At 40.3% G+C, this 27,286-nt stretch overlaps 1 protein-coding gene across 1 annotated transcript in view; it reads left to right on the top strand.

The window, feature by feature from the left end:
• Window positions 1-26,855, top strand: part of mxi1 (max interactor 1, dimerization protein) — a 73,795-nt gene extending 46,940 nt beyond the window's left edge. Inside the window, exons 4-6 of the mRNA XM_080205866.1 lie at window positions 18,251-18,365; window positions 18,807-18,978; window positions 20,180-26,855. Of these exons, the coding sequence (XP_080061992.1) occupies window positions 18,251-18,365; window positions 18,807-18,978; window positions 20,180-20,343 (451 nt within the window). The 3' untranslated portion in view covers window positions 20,344-26,855. The remainder of the gene's footprint in view (window positions 1-18,250; window positions 18,366-18,806; window positions 18,979-20,179) is intronic.
• Window positions 26,856-27,286: the final 431 nt, after the last annotated feature.

Raw genomic sequence — 27,286 nt, 5'->3', positions numbered from 1 at the left:
CTACTTTGCATCCTGATTCAAAAGTCTGCTGCCTATTGAGTTATCATTCTGCTGTGTTTGACTTACACTGACTCCAGTCCAGCAGACTGATTTTAAAATTCTCATCTCTGTTCTTGTATCCGTCCATGAGCTTGACTCGCCCTAACCTTTTCTAGTTTAATAACTTTGTTGATATTCTGCAGTCCTCTGATTCTGACCACTTATACATCTTTTATTTTCAACCACTGGGGCTGTGCTTTCAGCTGCCCAAGCTCTGAAATTTCCTCCCTAAACTCTCTTCACTCTATTTACTCTCTTTAAGATTTTCTTTAAAAGCTGTATTTTTGACCAAGCTTCTGGTCATCTATCTTTATGTCTCATTGTGATTCAATGTCACATTTTCTTTGATAACAATCATGTGATATTTTACCGTGTTAAATGTGTTATACATACAAGTTGTTGAATTGTTATCAAGCCAATTTAAAAAGCCAAAGTGCAACTTCTATATTGATAGCCTGAGACTAAAGAAAAGGTAGGAAATAAACTCCACGATTCTAAAAAAGGAGGGAGAAAACCTGGAAATACAGACCAATTAGTCTAACATCAGTAGCTTGGAAAATGCTAGAGTTTTACAACAAGATGATCAGAAAAATATCAACAAAATTAGACAAAGTCAACATGGATTCATGATATGGAAATGTTTGATGAATCTACTGGAGTTATTTTAAGGGCGCAACAAGCAGAATGGATAAGGGAAAACCAGTAGATGTAATGTATTTGAATTCTCAGCTTTTGATAAAGTCCTGCATGAGAGGTTTGTGCGCAAAATTAAAGCGCATGGGATTAGGTGTAATATACTGGCATAGATTGAGAGCTGATTAGCAGACAGGGTCAGAATAAATGGGTCTTTTCCAGTGTGGAAGGCAGTGGGGCACAACAGAAATCAGTGCTTGGACTCCAGCTATTCATAGCATATATCAATAATTTTGATGAGGAATTCAAGTGTGATATTTCCGAGTTTGCTGATGACATAAAATTAGGTGGAGTGGTGCAGAGGAATTAAAAAGTTCAGTGATTGGCCAAATATATGGCAGATGCAGTAAAACATAGACAAGTGTGAACTTATCCATTTCGGTTGGAAAAGCAGAATGACAGTATTATTTAAATGGTGATAAATTGGCAAATGTTGATGTACAAAGGCATCCTTGTACACTGGTCACTGAAAACAAGCATGCATTTGCAGCAAGCGTTTAGGAAGGCAAATGGTATGTTGGCCTTTATTGTAAAAGGATTTGAGTACAGGAGCCAGGATGTTGTACTGCAGCTGTACATAATGTGAAGATGCCAGCGTTGGATTGGAATGGGCACAGTAAGAAGTCTCACAACACCAGACTGAAGTCCAACAGGTTTATTTGGAATCACAAATAAACTTGTTTTAACCTGGTGTTGTAAGACTTATTACAGCTGTACATGGCCTTGGTGAGACCACACCCAAAGTATTGTCATCTGGAGTATTGTAGAGAAAAACAGAGTTAACATTTTGGGTCTAAATTACCCATCTACTGTTCTGTTGAGTTTATCCAACATTTCTGTTTTATTTCAGATTTCCAGCATCTGTAGTGTTTTGCTTTTGCTTATATTCCTGGAGTATTGTGTTCAGCTTTGTTCTCCTTACCGAAGAAAGATTATACTTGCCAGATAGGAAGTGCAACAGGCTGGTTCCTGGCATGGCAGGATTGTTGTACGAGGAGGGATTGGGTCAACGAGGCTTGCATTGACTGTAGTTCAGAAGAATAAGAGGGGGTTGAAAAGTATAAAATCCTGACAGGCCTGGATAGACTGGATGCAGAGCTGATATTTTTGATTAGAAGAGCCTAGAACCAGGGGTCACAGTCTCAGGTTACCATAGGCCACTTAGTTTGAAAATGAGATTTCTTTACCCGTGGTGAACCTCTGGAATTCTCTATCACAGGAGGCTGTGGAAGCCAAGTCACTAAATATATTTAAGAAAGAAGGAGATAGAATTCTAAACTCTAAAAATGTCAAGAGGATGGGGAGAGAGAGTGGGAATGTGGAGTTGAGAAAGAGGGTCAGCCATAATCGTATTGAAGTGACAGAGAAGGCTGGAGGAGCCAAATGGTTACTCCTGCTCATATCCTCTGTTTTTATCTGTAAGCTGTGACCATAGACATGAATCTTTGCTTATTTGGACCTGGTACAGAACTGATTTCCCTTATAGGAATGTTGATACTTATTTTAAATAAACCTGACTGTGTAAGCTGATTAGAAGATTGGTTTGTCACAAAGTCTGGCTGCATCTATAAATCAATACAAACACTTCAATTAGGTTTATAATCTGGATGACCTTTTACTCAAGTCCTAATTTACTCCATCAGCTGATGATGTGTAATGAAGTAAGATTTATTGATGCAAGAACATAAGACAAGGACTCACGCATCTAACTCTTTAAAAGGTAAACTGCAAATATTTCAACAATCCTCCGCATTATAATTTGTTTACTTTCAGTATTGTTCAGTGCCCTATTTATGCAATGTGGTTATTCATGGTTCTGTAAACACATATCCCTCCTCTCTTTAAAACAGCATTACGTACTCAGCAGGCAATAAACTGATCTCATTCCAGTTGCTGTTGTTCACAGCGAGGATACAATGGAGGATGTACAAGAGTAAACTGAACATGCCAGTGTATGCCCACTTTTTTGGCAGTATGCAGTGGAAGATATACTGACCTAGAAATTGAATCTTTTTTTCTCTCTCACACACACACACACACACACACACACACACACACACACACACACACACACACACACACACACACACACACCCTATAGGTATCCTTTACCCATTTGTGTATTCATATAAGGGCCTTTGGGCCTGATACAGGTCCACATCCAAATGTTGGCATGCTCTGAGGCAGATAGTGTTTAACATTATCTGGAATAAAATAGATTTAGTTATGAAGCTCAATTCCCACTCCTGATCCCAGTCTGCATACTAGTCCTTTAGGACTTGAATAATTCAGTAATAGTAGCCGTGATTCTCTCATCCTGACCTGCAACTTTTCTGGCAGGTCGGGGTGGGAGATGCGCGTCATCGGCCTTGTTCTGGGATTTGTGCATGCACCGGGAACGCATGCGCATCTCCCAGAGCCAGCGCACAGTTGCAGGCCAGACCACTTTGGAAACCGGCAGGAAGGCAGGTAAGTAATTTGAATCTGTTTTTAATATGTTTTAAATGTAGTCTGAATGTAATTATCAGGAACTTACCGGTCTCGATTGAATCTCCCACACCGTCAGGAGTACTTCATTCCGGTGAGTAGCTCCCCATGTTTGGGGAACTAGTGGGAGACCCCACTGGAATAAAGAGGGGCAATCAGGAGCTGTCCCAGGGGGTCGGGTGGCAGGGGTGGTGGCGCCCCCTGGGCATGGGCACCCTGGCAGTGCCCATGTTCAGGGGGCACCTTGGCACTGCCCATCCATAGTGCCAAGGGTGTGAGGCCTATTGTGGGCAGGGCCCTAGGAGTGATTGGTAGGGATGGGAAGGTCCTGCTACCATTCTGCATTGGGATCAGTCTGGGATGGAGGGAGAGCAGCGATTGAGGCGGATTGGTGGTCTGCTGGGATGGAGGGGTGGGGTCTGCCAGGGTGAGGAGGTGGGATTGCCACTGCTGGGCAGGGTTGGGGGGTGGTGGACATCAGGGCGCTCCAGGGTGGGGGTGGGGTCTCAGGACTGGCCCAGGAATTGTTGTGGGGGCCGTGGGAGGGCAGCACTGTGGGGATCCCGGGCTGGCCAGCGATCGAGCTGGTCAGCAAATGGAGAGACTGACAAATCAGGGCCACTGCACATGCACAGAGTTCCAAAACAGAGTCAGACTCTGGTGTGAATAGGCCCCACTTCCCTGAGTTTTTAATGAGATTCACAATTGAGACCTCTGCAGTACAAAGAGTGGGGAGATTTGGATGAGAGGTTCAACTGAGAAAACAGTCAGGATCTAGAACAGTTTTCCTGCCAAATCAGTGCTTTTGGGAGAATTGCAACAGGTATTTCTGAGCTATTCTTGATAATGGAAATTGAAGATGCCATCCAGAGTATACTTCTATTTTTACCTTGCTGCCCTTTCCATTTTGTGCAATTGGTATTCGACATACAGGAATGCTAATTCATCAGCTGAGGAGAGCAGTAGGTGATAATCAGCGGAAGGTTTACTTATGTTTGACTTGATGTCATGAGACTTCATTGGGTATGGAATCAATGTTGTGGATTCCCAGAGACACTTTCTGTTGACTGTATATCATACTGTTGCTGCATCTGGTAAGTGTATTCTGGTGGCAGGATAGGACATCCCCAGGGATGGTGAGCACACACAAGAGTATCATCTGCATACTGAAGTTCAATGACTTAGGTGGGAGCGATTTTGGCTTTGGAATGAAAGTGGCATATGTTGAACAGTTTCCCCATCTGTTCTGTGGATTATCTCCACTCGTGTGGGTAATTTGCTAGAGGTGTGATGAAGTAATGAATGCAGCAAAAAAAATGAGGACGAGGTTCTGCAATGACACAAACTTGTCTTACTGGGCAATAATGATTCCAGCATTCTTGTATGCTTTGGGGACTTAGACAACCTATAGCAAGCAAATTAAAGCCCTGTTGGAGTACCATCAGTATTTTGAAGGAATTTCTGCTTTTAAAGTTCTTATGGGTTTGAGGTAGACAATAATTGAAAAAGAAAAACGTGACAGTTTCAAAAGAGTATGGCTGCTATGACAGGCTGTTGCTTGAATAGTCTGAGAAGAATTTTGCAGGGTCAACTGACTGGGTATACTGTTGTCTTCTCTGGTGTCTAGCATGATGTTGGGTTGTCCATCCAGTTTTACTTTTATTGTTTCCTGTAGCTATTTGATACAACTAAGTGGTTTTACTAGTTGATTTCAGAAAATAATTTAAAAGTAAGTCGTAAGTCTGAAGTCACATGTAGACCTGGTAGGAACAGCAAATTTCCTTCCCTAAAAGACATTGGTGAATCATATAGGTTTTATGACAATTTAAAAGTCACCAATACTGAAACTTGCAATTTGTTCCGGATTTATTAACTAATAGAGTTTATATTCCTCAACTGCTGTGGTGGGATTTTAACTTGTGTTTCCAGATCAATTGTTGAGACTTCTAGATTACTACTCCAATAATTAACCACTAGGCTACTGTACTCCTACATATAGTTTAAGCTGCATCAGGTGCGCGCGCGCACACACACACACACACACACACACACACACACACACACCCGTTTTTAGATTTCTCTCCTAATTTAAAGTTGTTTTGAGTATGTGTATATGGGATCTTGCCAGGGACATGGTTCACTGTACCCCCTAACTAGATGTGCAAAATAAAACACATTTAACAGCTTCTGACTTCAAAAGCTCAATTCAGGAAACAACATTAAATCAAGGAAACACTCTGTGATAGACTATTTTTATACTATTTATCATCATTAATCTTTAGGTTTAAAATTAATGATTAACAGATGAAAGCTTAGATACTCTTCTATTAAGTAATCTATTTAAATAAACTAATATCCCATACAAGGTACAGTATTCCCATGTCTACAATTAAAACACACTGTTAAATGTTTAACTGTGGGAATGGGACAATTAAGTCTCATGTTGTACATTTAGATGCTTTTCATTTGCGGGTTACTGGATGGTAGTCAAAAGCAAGGACTCTAATATTTGTACCCTCTAATGATTTCTCTTATTGCTGTTGGAAGACCCTCTACCCAGCCTAAAAGCTCTTGTTTCTATTCGGTATCAATGGCACAGAACAATTTGGATACTATTCCACTAAAGGCGGTACACATTATTACCATTAAGCAAACATATATACTCACAATACTGGTTACTTAGTAGGCTTGCAAGCAAGAGTTTGCCTTAGTGGTCAGTCTACCAAGCAAGTCTCCATGTGCGTTTTCAGAGTGGTTGACCAAATCACTCTGTCCACAGCTGCATGATTTCTTTGTGTCCTCTTTCTTTATACTGTTTTTGGCTCCAACCATGTGCCATATAAGATAATACTTGTGTTTAGCCCATTTAATTGGTTTTCAATTACATCAGCGTATTTTTCAAATGTTTAGTGTACTGGGTCTCTCACAAGCCATGCTCGAAGGAATAGAGCCAGCTAGACTACACTTTGTTATCTCTTACACTGTTATCAATCCCCAAGCTAGTACAGATAGACTTCTTTATAACCTCTAACGAGTATGCAGATTGAGGCCAGTTCTCCTGCACAACTTAATTTATTTTGCAGACCTTGCTAATTCTGGCATGCTGTGTCTTAACTGAAGAACCCATCCTGCCCTTGCCCACAATGTGGTTCATCATGCATCTTCAGTTAGAGAACTGCTTCTCTTTGATGTTGCATGCTACCTCCATGAGACAAAACCTACACATAAGGACACCATGCAACTTGTTTCCATGCATTAATATAAAAGGATTAAAGAAAGAGTGATGTACCTTCCACTATCCGGATGGGAATCGGTTAACTTGACAAAGACCAAGGCTTAAATCTGGAATTTTCCTAGCCTCTGGTGATAACACAATTTGTGTTCATCCACTGAACCATCTGAGTGGTCATAAAGGCACATATATGCTCCTGATGTTACAACTGTTATAAGTATATTTGAGTGGCTTCTGCCATCTCAAGACGATAGTGAAAAATTATTGTAAATAAATCTGACTATTAGGATTTGCATTCACTGAGAAATATGAAAAGGAGTAGACAAAGCACTGATCAGGACATTACAAAAATATCAATATGGGGGAAAATAACAATTTATGCAGTATGAGAAGAGAGTGCTAATTGTTTGGCATGTGGCGTCTAATTAGTCAAAGTGTTGCATAGTGTGAAATTTAAACCATGCAGCTTGATCCTGATTGGTCAAGTTATTGCTTTGAGGAATGATTCAATAAATGACTACACCCATTTCAGCTAAACAAAATAAGTGACAATGTGTGTGCATGTTCTTCCATGTAAGATCACAGAATCTCACAGTGCACAAAGGTCCTTCAGCCCATCAAGTCTGCACTGACACCTGACCTACCTAATCTCGTTTACAAGCACTTGGCCCAGAGCCTTGAATATTATCACATGCCAAATGCTCATCCAGGTACTTTTTAAAGGATATGAAACAACCTGCCTTTATCACACTCCCAAGCAGTGCATTCCAGATCATCACCACTCTGGGTAAAAACGATTTTCCTCGCATACCTCCCAACTCTCCTGCCCTTCACCTTGAACTTGTGTGCCCTTGTGCTTGACCCTTCAACTAAGGGAAATGGCCACCTCCTATCCACCCTGTCCATGCTCATAACCTTATACGCCTTGATCAGGTCTCTCCTCAGTCTCCTCTGCTCCAATAAAAACAACCAAGCCTATCCAACCTCTCTTAACCTAAATGTTCCATCCCAGACAGCACTCTGGTGAATTTCCTCTCCATCCCCTCCAGTGCAGTCACATCCTTCCCACAATGTGCGGCATAGTGGCACAGTTGTTAGCACTGTTGACACTCAGTGCCAGGGACCTGGGTTCAATTCCAGCCTCAAGTCACTGTTTGTGTGGAGTTTGCATGTTCTCCCTGTTACTGCATGGGTTTTTTCCCCCACTCCAAAAATGTGTGGGTTAAGTTGATTGGCCGTGCTAAATTGCCCTTTATGTCAGAAGGGCTAGGAGGGTAAATATGTGGGGTTATGGAGATAGGACCTGGGTGGGATTGTTGTTGGTGCAAGCCTGATGGGCCAAATGGCATCCTTCTGCTCTGTAGATTTAATAATGTGCACACAGTACTCTAGCTGTCATCTCACTAAAGTTCTGTATTACTCCAAATGACCTCCTTGCTTTTGAACTCTTATCTCGATTGATATAGGAAAGTGTCACATATGCCTTTTTCACCGTCCCACTAACATGCCCCTACGTCTCAGAGATCTATGGACTAACACACTAAGGTTTCTTTGTTCCCCAGAACTTCCTAGTGTCATTCCATTCATTGAATACTTCCTTGTCAAATTACTCCTTCCAAAGTGTACCACCTTGCACTTTTCAGGGTTAAATTCTATCTGCCACTTATCTGCCTACTTGACTATCCTATCAATATCTCCTGTAGCCCAAGAACCTCAACCTCACTGTTAATCTCTGGGCCAATCTTTGTGTCATCTGCAAACTTACTAATCCTAAAAGTAAAGTTTATTTATTAGACACAAGTAGGCTTATCTTAACATTGCAATGAAGTTACTGTGAAAATCTCCTAGTTGCCACAGTCCAGTGCCTGTGCAGGTCCACTGAGGGGGAATTTAGCATGGCCAGTTCACCTAACCCGCACATCTTTGGACTGTGGGAGGAAACCGGAACACCCAGAGGAAACCCACACAGACACGGGGAGAACGTGCAGACTCTGCCTCCGCACATGTCATTTATATAAATGATGAATAATTGTGCTGATGCTGGCATACATTAAAAATTGGTTAACGGACAGAATATAGAGTAGGAATAAAGGTCTCTAAGTTTGACAGGCAGTAAATAGTGGGATACTGCATGGATGAGTGTTTGGGCCCCAGCTATTCACTATCTATCAATGATTTGGATGTGGTGACCAAATGTAATATTTCCAAGTTTACTGATAACCTAAATCTAGGTGGGAATGTGAGTTGTGTGGATGATGCAAAGAGGCTTCAAGGGGATTTGGACCGGTTGAATGAAGGGGCAAGAACATGGCAGATGGAATATAATGTGGAACAATGTGAAGTTATCCACTTTGGTACAAAAAACAAATGCAGAGTATTTCTTAAAATTTTAAGAGCGATTGAGACGTGTTAATGTTCAAAGGGTTCTAGGTGTCCTTATTCACAAGTCACTGAAGGCTAACATGTAGTTGCAGCAAGGGATTAGTAAATTAAGTGGTATGTTGGGTCAGTTTTGGTTTCTCTACCTCGGCATTCCCATTTCCCCTTTCTCATCTGATAACAGACAGGGTGATCAGTTGGGCTTCCCTCTCTTTTGTCTCTAAACTCCATTCACTGGCCTCAAAATTACAGCTAAGCAGGACACAGATTTTTAAAAAAATGTTTTACTCCATTTTTGAAGTTACAAAGCCAGTGCTCAGAGGGACCAGGCAAGCCCGAATCCATCTCCTTGCTTGCTCCAAAAACCAAATTGTAATTGAAATCCAATTCATGGTCCCCACAAGAGAAGCAAACAAGATCCAATCTAACAGGATAAGGCATTGCATCCTATCTTGGGCTTGACCTGATGTTTGATATTAACACAAGGTTTTAAGTGTCCAATAATTTGTCATTGAGTCACAATTCAGGAGAGGATGGACAGACTACCCAGGCCTCAGCCGCCCCTCTCAAAATAGAAGACTGGTCAGAGTTGGTTACTTGTCAGGAAAGCCTCTCTGGAACCTTTTCCTGCAAACTTGCAGGGGATTGGGAAGATTGCCCAGATTGTTACATTTACTTTGTGTCATTAACGTTATCTAATGTAAAATCCTGCACTAATAACTATTTCTATATCTTTCACCTGAAGAACTAAAATAGGAGGGAAATTTCACAATAGATTGAAAATGTCCACGTCCACATCAAATAACATTAGGAACATAGAAGGAGTAGGACATTTGGCCCCTCAAAAGAAGAACAAAAGAACAAAAACAGCACGGGAAACAGGCCCTTCGGCCCAACGAGCCTGCGCCGCCATCTCAACACCACCAGTCCCCCCCCTCCACCCACGACCCTTGTCTAATGTTTTATGGCCATCCAGATTGAGGGAAACTGATTTAGGGACAATTTATTCCTGCCAGTCAGCCTAACAGCACACCTTTGGGGTGTCGGAGGAAACCGGAGCACCCGGAGAAAACCCACGCAAGCACGGGGAGAATGCGCAAACTCCCACAGACACTGGCCCAAATCCATGTGTCTGCGCAGCAATCAGCGATAGTCACTGAGCTGTCATCTTGCCCAGTATCTTGTCCAGTTTAGGCACACACTAACGACATGAAGCACTAGGCCAATCTTGAACAACTGAGAGCAGCCCCAGTACGACCCATTGCATGTATGCCCCTCGTTGGACACAAGGCGGCCCGACTTAAAACCTGTGAATGAAAAGGGAAAAAAAACATTATTATTGTACCATATCCATTTACCTTACCAGGGACACCCCAATGCTAATTACCCTTATTTAAAACAATCTCCTGTATCCACCCATCTCCAACCCACTCATGTGCCTAAGTTACTCTTAAATGACTTTAGCATGTTTGCCTCCACCACCTTACTTGGCAGAGCATTCCATACCCCCACTACCCTCTGTGTAAAAAACCTCCCTCTAATATCTGTGTTGTACCTCTCCCCCCTCACCTTAAGTCCATGGCCCCTCGTATTGTGTGTCTCTATCATAGGAAATAGCTTACCTCCATTTGCCATGTATCTGCCCAATCAACCAGCCTGTCAATATCCCGCTGTACTGCCAGACACTGCTCATCACTGCCCGCCAATCCAGCCATCTTGGTGTCATCAGCAAATTTGCTGATCACACCACCTCCTCCCTCTTCCAAATCATTTATATACGCTACAAAGAGAAGAGGTCCCAGTACTGAGCCCTGCGGCACACCACTAGTGACAGACCTCCAGCTAGAAAAGGATCCCTCCACTACTCCTCTTTGCAAGCCAGTTCTCTACCCATCTAGATACCTGACCACATATCCCATGAGCTTTAATCTTCTGTACCAACCTACCATGAGGGACTTTGTCAAACGCCTTACTGAAATCCATATAGATGACATCAACGGCTCGTCCTTCGTCGACCGTTTTTGTCACCTCCTCAAAGAATTCTACCAGATTCGTAAGGCAAGACTTCCCCTTTACAAAGCCATGCTGCGTATCCTTAATCAGATCGCAACGCTCTAAGTGCGCATACATCCCATCCCTAAGAATCCTCTCCATCAACTTGCCTACCACTGACGTTAAACTCACCGGCCTGTAGTTACCCAGGCTATCCCTCCTACCCTTTTTAAACAACGGTACCCTCGATCCTCCACCATTCAATACCATCATGGTTGATCTTCTATCTCAAAGGCACTTTCCCACAATCTCACCAAATCCGTTGATATTTTTTAACACCCAAAATCTATCAATTTATGTCTTGAATATTCGCAATCACTAAGCCCCCAATGCCCTTTGGAGTAGGAAATTTCAAATCACCCAGTGAAGAAGTTCCTCTCATTGCAGTCCTAAATATTTTGTCTCTTATTCTGAGACTGTGTCTGCTGGTTCATGTCACGTCTTGTAAGAATTTTGTATACTTCAATGAGATCATCTCTCATTCTTCCAAAACTCTGGAGAATGTAGGCTGAACGTCAAGTCCCAAGAATTAGTCTGGTGAACCTTTGCTGCACTTCTTCTGTGGCAAGCATATCCTTTCCCATCTCCAGTACTTTCCTCCTATCCCCATTGTATGACCCCACACCTGGGTCATCCTCTGGGCTTCCACACTTAGACTGGTGGAACTGCATGTATTCCCAGCAGTGTCCAACACTCCCAGTGGTGCTGCCGGGTTGGCTGGCAGCTCTCTGAAGCACAACTTCCTCCTCAGCAAGGAGTGGAGATCACACCCAAATGACTTAACACTCCATGGAAGATAAAGCGGCTGTGGAGTAGCTGTAATCCCTTCGATGTTTTTGGTGGTGGGGCAAGAAACTTCCCATCTGAGAAATCTTGCCCCATAATCCTAAAAGGGAAAAATTGTCCATTTATATTAAAGGTTCTGAACAGTCTTTGCAAATTCATTAACATAGTTATCCATAAAGGAAGGATAACAAACTGTGTTCAGTTTATTTATTTCCTTTTTCCTCTCAATTGATGTTGGTGTAATGCTTGATGTTGTGAGTGGAAGTTCTGGTAAATGATTGCTATAATGTCAAATTAATTTTAAGTAATAATTTGGATTTGCTTAATCTGTCCACTGACACTGATATATGTAATAAGATTGAAATGAAAGCTGCAATTCTTTCACCTGAAAGAAATCCCACAACACGAGATACTGAAAGATTTCTTTCTGTTCTATCCCAGTCCAATGCTGGCATCTCCACATCATTCTTTCACCTGACCAGTAGCTATCAGAAGTCACTCATTAACAGTGAATAAATGGCAAATTTCCCAAAATAAGTTACTTGCTTTTTACATTTATTAGAAACCATTGTTACGATCCCCATAGAGATCAATTACTTTAAAAAGAAATTTGAATTTGCAGTTATTAGCTGAATGGATGACACAACAAGACTTCACGTTGTAAGATGTTTATTGTGACAAGAAACTATTGACTATTTTTGTAGGCTTCAAATTGCAAAACAGAATTTTTAACACATGGTGGGGGGGAGGAAACACTGACCTTTTAAGCAGATATTCAATTTTCCCAGAATCAGTCCAAAATGATTCTTGGCACCCAAGAGTTTACTTCCATCCAGTCTTTTCCTTTTCCGGTCTGGAAGTTATCTTTCATGGTGCAAATTTTTAAGTATTTCTAGTTTTAGCTTTGTTTTAGCCTTGTTTTAAATCCCCAAAGTTTGGTCTTTGGAATCTGAGCACCAGCATGTGAACAGCATTTAATGTCCTGAATGAGCGCTTGATCAGAGAACATTTAAGATTCAATCACATTGCTGTGGATCTGGAGTCATATGCAAACCAGACGATGTCAGGGTGGCAGATTTCCTTCCTTAAAGGACATTAATGAACTAGATAAGTTTTTATAATAATGATTTAATGGTCATCATGAGAGCTCCAGATTTTTGTTGAATTCAAATTTCAACATCTGGTGCGTTTCGAACCCAGGTTCCCAGTAGCATTACCCTGGGTCTCTAGGTTACTAGTCCAGTGACAGTACCACTATGCCATGATCTCCCCTTAATCTCCTTAGCCTGTAACCTGATATCACCATGGCTTCTTCTGTAACTCTGCCATCTCAAAGCCCATCACCATGGCAGTGTGAATCATAAGGGCCTTGTATCCAGATAGGGTTGCTGATTAGCTGTCCTTTAGAGTTCAATTCTCTTTCACCTTGATCAGTTGAAAGCACAACTGTTTATGGCCCAGCGTTCTTAATACCTTCTTGGACTTGCTGTCTATCCACAGTTCACACACATGCTGTTGCCATTGTCTCCAAGTGTAAACACCTTGTACCTCCCAAATGAAACAATCTGGGACCCCTTTTAATATATAACAATTAACCCAACCAGGTTTGCTATTGAACAGACTTCTCAACTGGTCATATGAACCCTTTCATTTTACCCTAAATTTAAAAATACAAATTTAAAAAGTCTTAAAATATAACAATCTTTCTAAACTTCATAATTGTAACACCCTTTCTTACAAAACCTATATGAAGGGCTCACTGAATTAATCTGGTGACTAGCTGAGGAATGCAGGCTAGAAGATCAAACTCTGCCACACTGTTGAATTCACTGATTGCAGTTGTGATATTGGTCAGAGCTCTCCTTGGTTATGGGCAGGGGGTAACAATTGGCTGGATCTACTATCCCACAAAACCTGGAAACAAGTTTTCCTATTGAATTTCAAGCAAAAATAATGTTGCATTTCTTTTTGTTGCCACTACATTTAAGTAGTTCGGCCAACTATTATTGTTAAGACTCAGATAATAATGGCCTTTGTGAGTGAGATAGCAGAGGGCACCTGGCCCCTGTGGAAGTGTACTGAGGCTGTTGACCTGTTGCTGAAAAGATGAGAGAACAAAGAACAAAAACAGCCCGGGAAACGGGCCCTTCGGCCCAACGAGCCCGCGCTGCCATTTTAACACTACCAGTCCCCCCCCCTCCACCCATGACCCTTATCTATTGGTTTATGGCCATCCACATTGAGGGAAACTAATTTAGGGACAATTTATTCCTGCCAATCAGCCTAATAGCACATCTTTGGGGTGTGGGAGGAAACCGGAGCACCTGGAGAAAACCCACGCAAGCAAGGGGAGAATGCACAAACTCCCACAGACACCGGCCCAAATCCATGTGTCTGCACAGCAAACAGTGATAGTCACTGAGCTGTCGTCTTGCCCAGCATCTGGTCCAGTTTAAGCACACGCTAATGGCCAATCTCGAACAACCAAGAGCAGCCCCAGTATGACCCATCGTGTGTATGCCCCTCGTTGGATAACAAGGCGGACCGACTTAAAACCTGTGAATGAAAAGAAAAAAAACATTATTATCATACCATATCCATTTACCTTACCAGGGACGCCCCAGTGCTAATGACCCTCATTTAAAACGATCTCCTATATCCACCCATCTCCAACCCACTCATGTGCCTGTCTAAGTTACTCTTAAACAACTCTAGCGTGCTTGCCTCCACCACCTTACTTGGCAGAGCATTCCATACCCCCACTACCCTCTGTGAGAAACCTCCCTCTAATATCTGTGTTGTACCTCTCCCCCCTCACCTTAAGTCCATGGCCCCTCGTACTGTGTGTCTCTATCATAGGAAATAGCTTACCTCTGTTTACTCTATCTATACCCTTCATAATCTTATATACCTCTATTAGATCCCCCCTCAGTCAGCATCTTTCAAGGGAAAAGAGCCCCAATTTCTTCAATCTTTCCTCATAACCCAGTCCTTCCATACCAGGCAACATCCTGGTAAACCTCCTCTGCACTCTCTCCAGAGTCTCCACGTCCTTCCGGTAGTAAGGCGACCAGAACTGGACGCAGTACTCTAAATGCGGCCTAACCAACATTCTATACAACTGCAACATTAGGCTCCAGCTCTTGTATTCTATACCCCTTCCTATAAAGGCTAACATACCATAGGCCTTCTTCACAACCTTCTCCACTTGTACTGCCACCTTCAAAGACTTGTGCACTTGCACCCCCAGGTCTCGCTGCGATTCTATACTTCTTATGGGCTTACCCTTTATCATATAACTCCCCCCTACATTATTCCGGCCAAAATGCATCACCTCACATTTATCCGGATTAAACTCCATTTGCCATGTATCTGCCCAATACACCAGTGTATCAATATTCCGTTGTATTGCCAGACACTGATCCTCACTGCCTGCCAATCTAGCCATCTTGGTGTCATCAGCAAATTTGCTGATCACACCACTTACTCCCTCTTCCAAATCATTTATATACGCTACAAAGAGAAGAGATCCCAGTACTGAGCCCTGCGGCACACCACTAGTGACAGACCTCCAGCTAGAAAAGGACCCCTCCACTACTACTCTCTGTCTTCTCTTTGCAAGCCAGTTCTCAACCCATCTAGATACCTGGCCACGTATCCCATGAGCCTTAATCTTTTCTGCCAACCTACCATGAGGGACTTTGTCAAACGCCTTACTGAAATCCATATAGACGACATCAACGGCTCGTCCTTCGTCGACCGTTTTTGTCACCTCCTCAAAGAATTCTACCAGATTCGTAAGGCAAGACTTCCCCTTTACAAAGCCATGCTGCGTATCCTTAATCAGATCGCAACGCTCTAAGTGCTCATACATCCTGTCCCTAAGAACCCTCTCCATCAACTTGCCTACCACTGACGTTAAACTCACCGGCCTATAGTTACCCGGGTTATCCCTCCTACCCTTTTTAAACAACGGTACCACGTTCGCTGTCCTCTGGGACCTCACCTGTGTCCAAAGAAGAGACAAAGATTTGCGTCAGAGGCCCAGCAATCTCATCCCTCGCCTCCCTAAGCAGCCTAGGATAAATGCCATCAGGCCCTGGAGATTTATCAGTTTTAATGCTACCTAAAAACCCTTCTTCCCTCGTAATTGATAGATCCTTCAATTGGTCTACAGCTCCCTCGATGACCACACCAGACATCAAACCCCTCTCCTTCGTGAATACCGACGCAAAGTATTCATTCAGGATCTCCCCCATTCCCTCAGACGCTAAGCACAATTCCCCTCGTCTGTCCCTGAGAGGACCGATTTTACCCCTAGCCACCCTTTTGCTCCTAACATAGGAGTAAAACGCCTTTGGATTTTCCTTAATCCTACCTGCCAAAGCCATTTCATGCCTCCTCTTTGCCCTCCTAACTCCCCTTTTGAGATCCCTCCTACTCTCTCTGTACTCCTCCAACGCTCTCTCCATTCCCAGCTGCTTAGACCTGACATACACCTCTCGTTTCTTCCTAACCAGGTCTTCTATATCTCTAATAATCCACGGCTCTCTAATCCTACCTTTCCCATCCTTCCTCCTAACTGGCACATGCCTTTCCTGCACCCATTGTAGTTTTCCCATATGCCTAACGTGGACTTGCCCTCCAATAGCCTATCCCAGTCTGTATCCCTAAGCTCCTGCCTAATCCGGCTGTATCTAGCCTTCCCCCAATTTAGCACCCTCCCCTTAGGACAAGCAATCATCTTTTTCCGTTCATATCCTAAAGTAGACAGAGTTGTGGTCACTATTAGCCACATGTTCACCTACTGCAACCTCAACCACCTGACCCGGCTCATTACCCAGAATTAAATCCAGTATAGCCCCCTGTCTAGTCGGGCTATCTACATACTGCTGCAAGGACCCTTCCAATACACATCTTAGGAATTCCTCCCTGCCCGAACCCCCAGCTCTAGGCACCTTCCACTCCACCCCAGGGAGATTAAAATCTCCCACTACAACAACCCTGTTCTTCCTACACTTGTCCAAAATGTCTCTACATATACCCTCTTCCACTGCCCGCAGGCAGTCGGGCGGCCTGTACTACACTCCTAGCATAGTAATGGCTCCCTTCCTATTCCTCAACTCCACCCACAGAGACTCAATCTCCAACCCCTCCATGTTATCCTCCCTCTGCACCGCTGTGATCTGCTCCCTAACTAAGAGCGCCACTCCCCCTCCTCTTTTCGACCCTCCCCTGTCACGCCTAAAACACTTATACCCAGGAATATTTAGCTGCCAGTCCTGCCCTTCCTTTAACCAAGTCTCCGTCACTGCCACCACATCTAAATTCCTCGCGAACATAAAGGCCTTAAGTTCATCCGTCTTACCCATCACACTCAGAGAGAGGAGAAAAAAATGCAGCAAAATTTTATTTTTTTATCTCAATTGATGCAAAGGAGTGAACTCCATCCTTCTCAAAAATCATTGACTGATTTGAACAAATCTACGGCGCCCTATCTAGGAATGTAGGTTTAACGTTTTGATACGAGGTTAATCAGTATTTCCTAAACTACAGAATAATGGATTACATCCATTCATTATTTTTTTACACCTCTAAAGCACTTAAGGGTGTTTCTTTCTACGCTAAGGTTATTAACTAACCACAAATTTGTGCTGGGTATGATTTAAAAAGGAGTGATGTAGCAGATGTTCTACACTCTAACAGTAATCTGAACCCTGATCTTACTTTCTAGCTTTGAAGTCACCCATTTCCGACAGTAACTTTGTGTAAAAAATCTGTGTTTGTTCAGTTTTAGTCAGATTTTTTTTGATTGCAGTGGCTGATATTACGCAGACAACTTGCTCTATTTCCAGGATGTTTCTACAACCAATTAATAGTTTTCAAGAAGAACAGAAATTGCTGGAAATATTCAGCTGGTCAGACAGCATCTCTGGAGAAAGAAAGAGTTTCAGAACTGGATAAAGATGTAATAGGTTTTAAGGAAGAACAGAGACAGGAAAAGGCTGGAGAGGAAATAACAGAAGGGGCTGTGAGAAGTTGGAAAGCAGAAGTGATTAAATGACGAGGGGATAACAGTGTTAAGGTAAAAGAGGCATTGGAATGTGACAGTAAAAGAAACAAGATCTGTCTTGAACTAAAAATGACAAAAGCGGAATCATCAGCAGCCTCAGTACAAAAAAAGGAGCAGAGATTATTGTATTGAGTCTGAAGGCTATAAAGCCTGACATTGATGATAGTAACACTTTGTAACATCATTCCTACACATTCATCAATAAATAATCTGAAGTAATTTCTGGAAATTTCTGTATTTGAAATATATAACAAAAATTAATTCTTCAAGTCATTTATTGTTGAATTATTAAATTAAATGAGGTATCTGATGTGCAATCCATTCTCTACAGGGAAATTCCTACAGAACCTCAAAGTAATGATCTATCAGCAAAGAAGCACTGACATTTATTTTTGTGATGATCTTTATTGAGTGGACAGTTGACATTAGATTCATGAATTGTTGTTTAATAGTGGCTTATTGTTGGATTGAGTATGAAGCAAGATGATGCACTGTATTTTTGTTTATAGGCGAGCACACCTTCGTCTCTGTTTAGAGCGATTGAAGGAACTTATACCACTGGGATCAGAGTGTACCAGGCATACTACACTTGGTTTACTCAACAAAGCCAAAGCACATATTAAGGTAAAGCAAAATGCTCAGCTGCATTCTCCATGTCAGATGCCAATAAATTCTTGTCCATTTACCTACAATAATTTTACTTTTGAAATTTAAAAAAAACTTTTATAATGACGTTAGTAATTTTAACAATGCTACACATCATTTATGGAATGTTTCTCCAGTGAGCCTATTAAGAAATTAATGAGAAAATTGTTAATTATGATCACGTGCCAATTTCTAAAGTGTTTGATTAAAGTTCTGTTGATGCAAGTTGTTTGCAAGCAGCTGTTTCCTAATCACAGTATAGTATTTTGCTATATTTAATGCCCACATACAATATGCTAAGTTCATGACTTGCCTAAAGTCACTGTTGTCAATTCCTCTTGTGTTTAGCTGGGCAATTCAATTCTTAGATTAACTTACTTCATAGAAACAATTCATCATTTGTGTTTTACTCCATTGCAGAAACTTGAAGAGCTGGATAGGAAGTCATTGTACCAGATTGAGCATCTGGAAAGGGAGCATCGTTTTTTAAAAAGGAGACTGGAACAGCTACAGGGTCTGCCAGAGAATGAACGAATACGAATGGACAGCATAGGGTCTACTGTCTTCTCTGATCGTTCAGATTCAGAACGAGGTAGTTTTCATAGTTTTTGTTGCCCACAATTACCTTCTATTTTCTACTGATGCTATACACTGATGTATAGCAGCACATCGAGAACCCACAATAACCTTGTTTACTCATGATCATAATCCATTGCGTGACAAGATCAACGTGAGTAAGCTGAAGCTCAATGAGGCTTTTTAGAAGGGCTAAGAAGGATATATTTCCAGCAACGTTAACAAACTGCTGTATTTTCTGTCATGTATTTGTATTATTTTGCCTATTGGCTTGTTTATGGATGAACATGAAATTTTTAATATAATCTAACTATGTCACCTGCAATATGACATGTCAGGAAGAATACTGGCTTTGAGAAACTTTTTTTCTATGTATATACACAGTAGGAATTGGGGTCCATTATAAGGGGTAGTTTTGTGAAGCAATCTGTTGTTGAGTATAACTGAATTATAACAGTATGAAGCAGCAAAGTTGGCACTGAAGTGTTATAGGTTTGCCTTTGGCATGTTTCTGTCTAGCCAGACTCCATGCCATGAGGATAACCTCTAAAAGCCGCACCTGCGCAAGGATATTTTGGCCCTGGAGGGAGTGCAGAGGAGGTTTACTAGGCTGATACCGGAGTTGAGGGGATTGAGCTATGAGGAGAGGCTGAATAAACTAGGCTTGTACTCGTTAGAGTTTAGAAGAATGAGGGGAGATCTCATTGAGACGTATAAGATGATGAATGGGATGGATAGGATAGAGGTGGAGAGACTCTTCCCGCTCAAAAAAGACAGTAGGATTAGGGGGCACAGCCTCAAGATAAAGGGGAGGCGGTTTAGAACGGAGTTGAGGAGGAACTTCTTCACTCAAAGGGTGGTGAATCTCTGGAATTCTCTGCCCGTTGAAGTGGTGGAGGCTGCCTCGCTAAATATTTTTAAGAAGCGGGTTGATGGGTTCTTGATAAGAGAGGGGATTAAGGGTTATGGGGAGAGGGCGGGAAAGTGGAACTGAGCCACAACAGATCAGCCATGATCTTATTGAATGGCGGGGCAGGCTCGAAGGGCTAGATGGCCTACTCCTGCTCCTATTTCTTATGTTCTTATGTTCTTATATAAGCTTGTAAACAACAAACCTATAAAATTAGTTTGCTATAACTTAAATCTCAAAAAGAACCAATATATATGACACTATTACCTGAAATTGTGCTAATGATTTTGCCTTTGTTTGTTTCCAGAAGAGATTGAAGTGGATGTAGAGAGCACAGAATTCTCCCATGGAGACATGGACGATATTAGCACTTCCAGCATCAGTGACCTTGATGACCACAGCAGCCTCCAAAGTGTTGGTAGCGATGAAGGCTACTCCAGCTGCAGCATAAAGCTGTCCTCATCAATATAGTGAGGACAACTCTGAAGCTACCTGCAGATGTGTCTGAGGGATCACAATATGACAAGCTACTTCAGCTTTGGACTTTTGTGGAGAACATAATAGGTTAAGGACATGTGCCTGTACTACAATACTTATGCACAAGGTGATTGCATTATTTTGAGGAAAGAAATAAGACATGGTGCATAGCATTGTGGCTACAAAGCATGACCACTATTCAGATTGTTTCTTTGTGTACTTGCAGATAATCCATTAGTGTCAATTTAGTTGGAAAATACAAGCCTTTTTAAAATATTGCACTTTTAAGCTGAAGAGCATCTTGTTGTGTAGCCCCAGGTTCTGATGTGATTTGAACAATGTCAGAAAGTTTGACTTCCTGACAAATTGTTTCTAACCTGCACTTGAAGGTCTTCATTTCCTTTATAAAACCTGCAGAGATTTTATCTTTATGAAGACCTCACCAATCAGATTGTTTAAAAATCTGTTTGCTGTTTAAAAAAAACTATCCCAAATAGAGATCAATGAAGAACATTTTACCAAATTGGTAATTTCTGGCTGATTTTATTTGGTGTGAAAGAAACGAAAATGCATCTCAGTCCCTTTTGATGTTCCAAGTTTTATGAAGTGAAATCTTAGGGACTGTTTTCTCCTTTTGTTTTTATTTTTGTTTGTGCTAATGTTGTGCCTTCTAAGTGGTGTATTGTGTTGTCATAAAGTTAGCGTCTCTTATCTATTTGTCCCTGCATGTATTCAGAGCAGCTTAAAAATAGTTCAATCTTAATCTTTTTTCTTTGCCTCACTCCAACCTTGGTTCTACAATAGATTGGCCTGATTACTCTAAGCATAACTCTGACCTCTCTGTCCCCTTCAGAAGCAGCAACTTGAAACCTTCAAACCAATAAAGTTATTAAATTAGCTTTGCAGGAATAGAAACTATAAGCTTTGTATCTGTTTTAGCTGTTGGCATATGTGCACATTGCAGCACATTGTTAATGGTATACATATAAAGAAGTGAGAGGTTCTATTGTTGCTATAGTAAAATCATATGTTGATGTCAGCTATAAAAGCACTAGAAATAGATTCCAGTCCACAGCCTGCATATTTAGGGATGTATCTTGTTAGACTGAAATTTTAAAACCACTAAGTTTTGTCTTTTGTGTTTCAACTTAACTTTTGCCCATAGCTGAAGCTCTAGAATTAATCATTTTAAATCAAAAATATTCCAATTTTTGTTTAAAAAATTAGGCACTTTTTCATTTAAAAATCTTGCCTGTTATATTTTCTACAAGTTGTGACTTGATCTTTTTGTGATCACTATTTTAAGGCTCTTAGAGTTGAAGTGCATATTGCACAATGATTCATCCATTAAAAGTTTTTGCATAAAATCGTGGGAAGTACAGCCACGATTTGCCAATATCTGCACTTGATGAGTGTGGATTCTGGGCTAGAAGTCAGTGCTTTTGGAATCAATCAGGAAAACAATTTGGGAAATGATTATTTCTCAAAATAAGTTCTTTTCAGTTGAATAAAAAAAGTACTTCTATATAATCAAACAACCCTTCAATTTTATGCTATCATTTCAAAGCTTTGCAGGTCAGGAACCAAGCATAGGATCTTTCTGTCAGGTGTAGCTTAGATAATTGGAAGTGATGTTTAAGCATTTGTTTTATAGGGTTTCCAAGTCCAAATTTAATTTAAAGCAATTAATTTTTCTTGTGCTCTGATGAATTTTAAAGTTTTTAAATTTGGATTTGGAATATCTGAAGTAGATCTAATTTCAGGCTTGTATAAGTATTTACAAAAACAATGTTGCCGAAATACTACAAATTGCACTAAGGCAAGGCATATTATGTACTGAATGTGGTTTCTATAGAGTTCCAAACTAAAGCCATGAAAGGAAGCCAAAATAATTACATATTTGGAAAAACTGAACATTTTACAATATTTTCATGTAACTAAAACATTTAAAACAGGCAAGAATTTAATTCTGGTGCTACTCAATGACAGTTATTTGGGACACAATAATAGCAAAATTTAAAATTGTTACTTGGTAGTGTATATTTACTATTCTTACCTACCCCATTTGGTTTAGTTAGTTTTCGAGCTCATATGGCCAATATGCACATCTGGCAGCTTTGTGATATATTTTATAGCATGCAGTTATTTTTTGTTTCCTTCTCTGCCGCTTTTCTGAGAAGTGAGCAGACCCTGAATGTAAAACGAAAGGCAGCTTTTTATTAGAACACTCAGCTACAGAATCCTGTGACTGACTGTGTTTGTGCTGATAGACCAACAGATTCCTTGTGTATGTCCAAGGTTACGCTTAATAATGTACAGCAACTTCCACAGGTCTACAACATGAGACATATCCTGTAGATTGAATCTGATTTCAGTGACCAAAATCCTGTCAGTTGTAGGCTTTTTGCTCTCACTTGTCAAGGTCACTTAGAAGTAAACCTGGTTATCATCTGAGCTGTTAGCAGTTGAAGTTGTACAGTACCATAATCTTCTTAAAGTGTAAAGTAAATTAGCCAGGACTGGCAGATTCAGTTCATATTACTGGAGTTTTTGTTGGAGGTTTGACTTTAGTAATATGACTTAACAACTTTGAATGTTGAGCATTCAGTAATGCTGGAGCAGTTCTTTGAATTTTGTCAAAAGCCACTTTCAGTGCAGCAGTTACATGTTTTAATATGTATATTCCGATCTCTCAATAGACCACTTAAACAGATCCAGTTACTGTGTACATTCATAAACAGCTGTTGCAACAAAATCATGGGTAACAGGAATTTTGTCTACAGAAGAATGGCAGGATTACAGCCAGTTTAGGATTTAGTCAGAAATGAACAGAATGGGTAAAAAAAAACAACTATCATAGTTATATGTGAGAACACATCCAATGAATGGCACAACAGTACCAAAAAGGCCTTAAATTACATCGTTATAGCAAAAAACTATTTCAGCACAGTATTTTGATGCTGTTAGTTTGATATAATGTGCAGGAACATGTCTTTCCCCTTACAGCAATGACAGCCAGCAATAGTTACTTGGCAACAATTAAGATGTCCAAGTGTTTTTTTGTGGGTTCAGTTATATGTTACTTTTATGACGGATTAATTAGTCAATTGAAGAAAGAAAAGTGAAAGAAAACTGCTAATTGGTTAATGGTACTAACCAAAGTTTAATAAGTAAGCAGAGCTTTGTATTACTATTGATCATAACTGTCTTCTCCTTACACCAGGCTGACCCCCCCCCGACCCCCCCCCCCCCCCCCGGGCCAAAAAACCCAGTCTTACTGCATAGTGCACGTATTTTAAAATACAAGAACTGTGCTGCTGGTTTTACAACAGTCCTGTCCAACTGTTCTTCGCCTGTGCAATTATACATCAAATTGATTACTATATCTGGTTACATTCATCCAACATATGCATTCTTGCTTGTAGAGATTGGACAGTCTAGTCTGAGTGTGGTACAGTATTTTTTATTTGTCATACCCTTCATGCTAGATAAGTTAAATGTTCAACCAAGTCATTTTAATGTACAGTGTACTTTTAGGACAGGTCAACATGATCTTATCATTCCTTTATTTATAATGACATTCTGTGGTAGAGGACATGCTTTCCACTCCCAATGTTACACACTGCATCTGTAAACTTTTATAAATTTATGCTAGCTGGAAACTTGCATTTTAATTTAGAATTCACAGCAATGATTTTCCTTGGCAATAACTTTTGCCTCCTACAAAATATCTTCCAGATTTAAAAGTGAAAATAAATGAAGTTTTCATTTTTGCAGCAAGGTTGAAACAAAGTTGAAAAAGTTCCAATAACTTGATTGGCTTCCTTCCTACACATCTGGAAGTAAGCCTGTATTCAGGATTGCGCTCAAATTAAACTTGGGAAGTAACCTGAACTGACAAAATTCCTGAGAACTGTACCATTCTTATCCAGTAGTGGAGGCTGAGTCAATAGGCATGCATTCTCCCCTTTTCATTGCAAGCCCACTGTGAGGTACAGACCTTGACATGTTTGGCTGAATGGGGTTGCATTTAATGTTGTAAACAGGGTCACTAGTGTTCAGTGATTTCCTGCAACTTCATTAACTATCTCTTCCACTTTCAAATTCAGTAAGTTCTAAGTCTTGGTAGTTGCTAGCCCATCATCACCTGCTTTGCTTGTCATCTACCTTTGTAAAGTCCAGAAGTTACAAAACACACTTTTTAAATGCAAGTTCTATTACTGAGAATAAAAAATTGTGCATTTTTCCCTTTCCCTAAGAGCACTAAAGATAGTAGAAAAATTCTCCAAAATGACATTAAAGCCATTTTAAAATTAATACAGCGTAGATACAAATTCCTATAAAAGTCAAATTCAAAGAATGTAAAACAGGACTAGTTCTCAAATCTTATCAGCTGGTCTCCAGAATACAAACCGATCAAAGCAGTTTCATACTTGTACATTTTACACCCTGATTTGAAAATTAAGTTTGCAGGATATGAAGTACTGTGCAATTATTTAACCTTAAAACTAACTTAGCAGTTAGCAGCTCAAATTTTTGTTTGAGAATCAATAACTAAAATCCAACAATATAGTACATAGAATTTGAATTCCCAGTTGTTGCACAGTAAACAGTTTAAATACCTGTAAGTGAGATGCCCCAATTCTGTAATTTTAATGTTTCGCTTCAGAGTTTGGTTGGCCTTGCCATAGAAATTGGTCTCAAATTGCCATAGAATTCTATGGTCCTTGGTTATACATGATTCATGCCATTACTTTTGACAAGTTCTCCCAAAATAGTATTAAATGAGTTTTCTTGCAGATCACTTGATCTTAATCAAAAAAACTAGAGACCACCACTTAGTTACATACTTGTTGGAAAAATCATTGCCTGATGCTGTCCTAAATTCTCAAAAAATGTCTGAGAGTCTGTTCCCTCCTGTCTGGTTGGAATTTGAGGAATAATGCATAAATTTAGTATTTACAGTAATTTTCTCTGCAGATCATTAAAAATTTGGGATAGAAACTATAGTCCACCTATTCCTGTATATATGTTCCCCTATTATACATAAGGGGAATATAATAATTCCCCTATTTAATACCTTTTTCCAAGTTGAAATTGACAGTTCCAATACTGAATAACCTGACATTTAAAATGTCAATAGTCACCACCACTGTAAGCTGTATTTCCTCCACCTATTAAGTTTCCTGCCATTCATTACTATTTATGTCTAACCTATCTATACCCAGTGTATATAAATCACATTTGCAACGGTGCTGTCACCAGAATTTACACTACACTAACACTGTTGGTCCAGGTACCTTAAATATGTTTTTCATTTTCCTTCCGCCATTCCAAATCAAGCAATATTGCCATGTAGCACCTACAGAATTTGCTGCAAACTTGCAATATTGCCACTGGGTTCTACTGCCAGCTCCATCATTTGGCTTGTTGGAGCATGCACAGTTGTCATTCATAAAGCTTCAGGGCTACCACACAGATTGGTAGTTGTTCATAAGTGGCATAACATACATCTATGCATAAGAGATTTTAAGACTGTTTGTAAACTCACTTTTAACTATTACTGGTCCTATTTTAGAAAGTCAGTGAAATTAAAAATTTTTAAAAATCTTCATAAGACTAAGGTCAATGGTCTTTCCCCTACCCTGACTACATTACTGTGCCTATCCACTCTAATCTGCCAACTTACTATTAAACAGATTTCACTTACCAAATTTCACTTAGTTTTTTTCAAATTATATTAGCTTAACAAAATATACTTTTGGCTTTTGTCTCAACAGTAGATAATTATAAGGCAAGTATTGTAGTTTATACATAGCACAGCTTAAAACAGCAGCAGCAGGTGTATTCTAATCTACTAAAAGCATCTGGGTAGACCTCCATCATTCTCTTCGTTCTCTCCCCCTAACCATCTCACTCCCAGCTAGCAACTGGGCATATTTGATTCTAAAAGCCAGCATTTTTTGGCCAAAAGTAGAAGTACTGATCAAGTTCCACCCAAGGCTAGAATGTAGAATGGAGGAAATTGTGCTCAAGTCTAGATTTTAACATATGAGAGCAGCTCTATTCTATAGATTGTATAAAAATATTCACTTGAAACAAACAGTGGCATAACTATAATATTCATTGATTGAAGTCAAAATGGCACTGTTGTCAGTGTGGGTGCTATTTATAATTTCATCATTAGTTTAATAGTTAATTATTGACAACCTGAAAATAGCCCAAATCACATGCTGCAAAATGTACAAAATGAGGCTTGTAGCAAGTCTCAAGTTGAATGCAGTACAAGGGAAAACAGACAAATTGTCTGAGGTAGACTGTCTATTCCCTGTGTGAATATCCAATGTGAGAGTGTAAAGACTGAATTAATGCTGGTTCAAAAAAAATAGCACAACGTGTTCCCCAAGCTACCCTGATTTTAAAAGTTGCTTTAACTGTGTTTGTAGATAAACTTCTATTATTTACCTCTTGTATAAAGCATAAAATAAAACTTCCATTTTGTGAAACACTGTTTTTGTGCTGCCTACATTGCTACGATTTATTAACCGGCACAGTGACAACATACAAGTCAATCTGAAAGGAAAATTATGTACGTTTGCAAGTACTAAAAAAAGTTAACACTTCCTCTCCAGATTCCAGCTCAAATCACTATCTTGTATTTCCAATCTTCAGAATTCTACGATATTGATATGGAGCCCTAAAATAGGGGCTGACAGAACAGATTTTCTTATGAGTTCCTGTCAAGTATTTCTCCCAATTTATCAATTTTAGAGTTGACTTCTGTGTGGAATGGAATATTGTACAGCACATTAGTTCCTCTCCCAGTGTTAACCATACACCACCATTTCTGCAATAGTAGAAGCAACCAACAAGTTGAACAAAACGACACCCTAAATGTAACATTTCAATTATGCTAGTATAGCAATTGAATTCAGGT

This window comes from Carcharhinus amblyrhynchos, chromosome 17 (assembly GCF_965287045.1).
Source record: "Carcharhinus amblyrhynchos chromosome 17, sCarAmb.v2.hapA, whole genome shotgun sequence".
In the NCBI taxonomy this organism is placed as follows: domain Eukaryota; kingdom Metazoa; phylum Chordata; class Chondrichthyes; order Carcharhiniformes; family Carcharhinidae; genus Carcharhinus; species Carcharhinus amblyrhynchos.
Note: the sequence above shows the minus strand (reverse complement) of the source record. Positions and strands in the feature narration are given on the sequence as shown.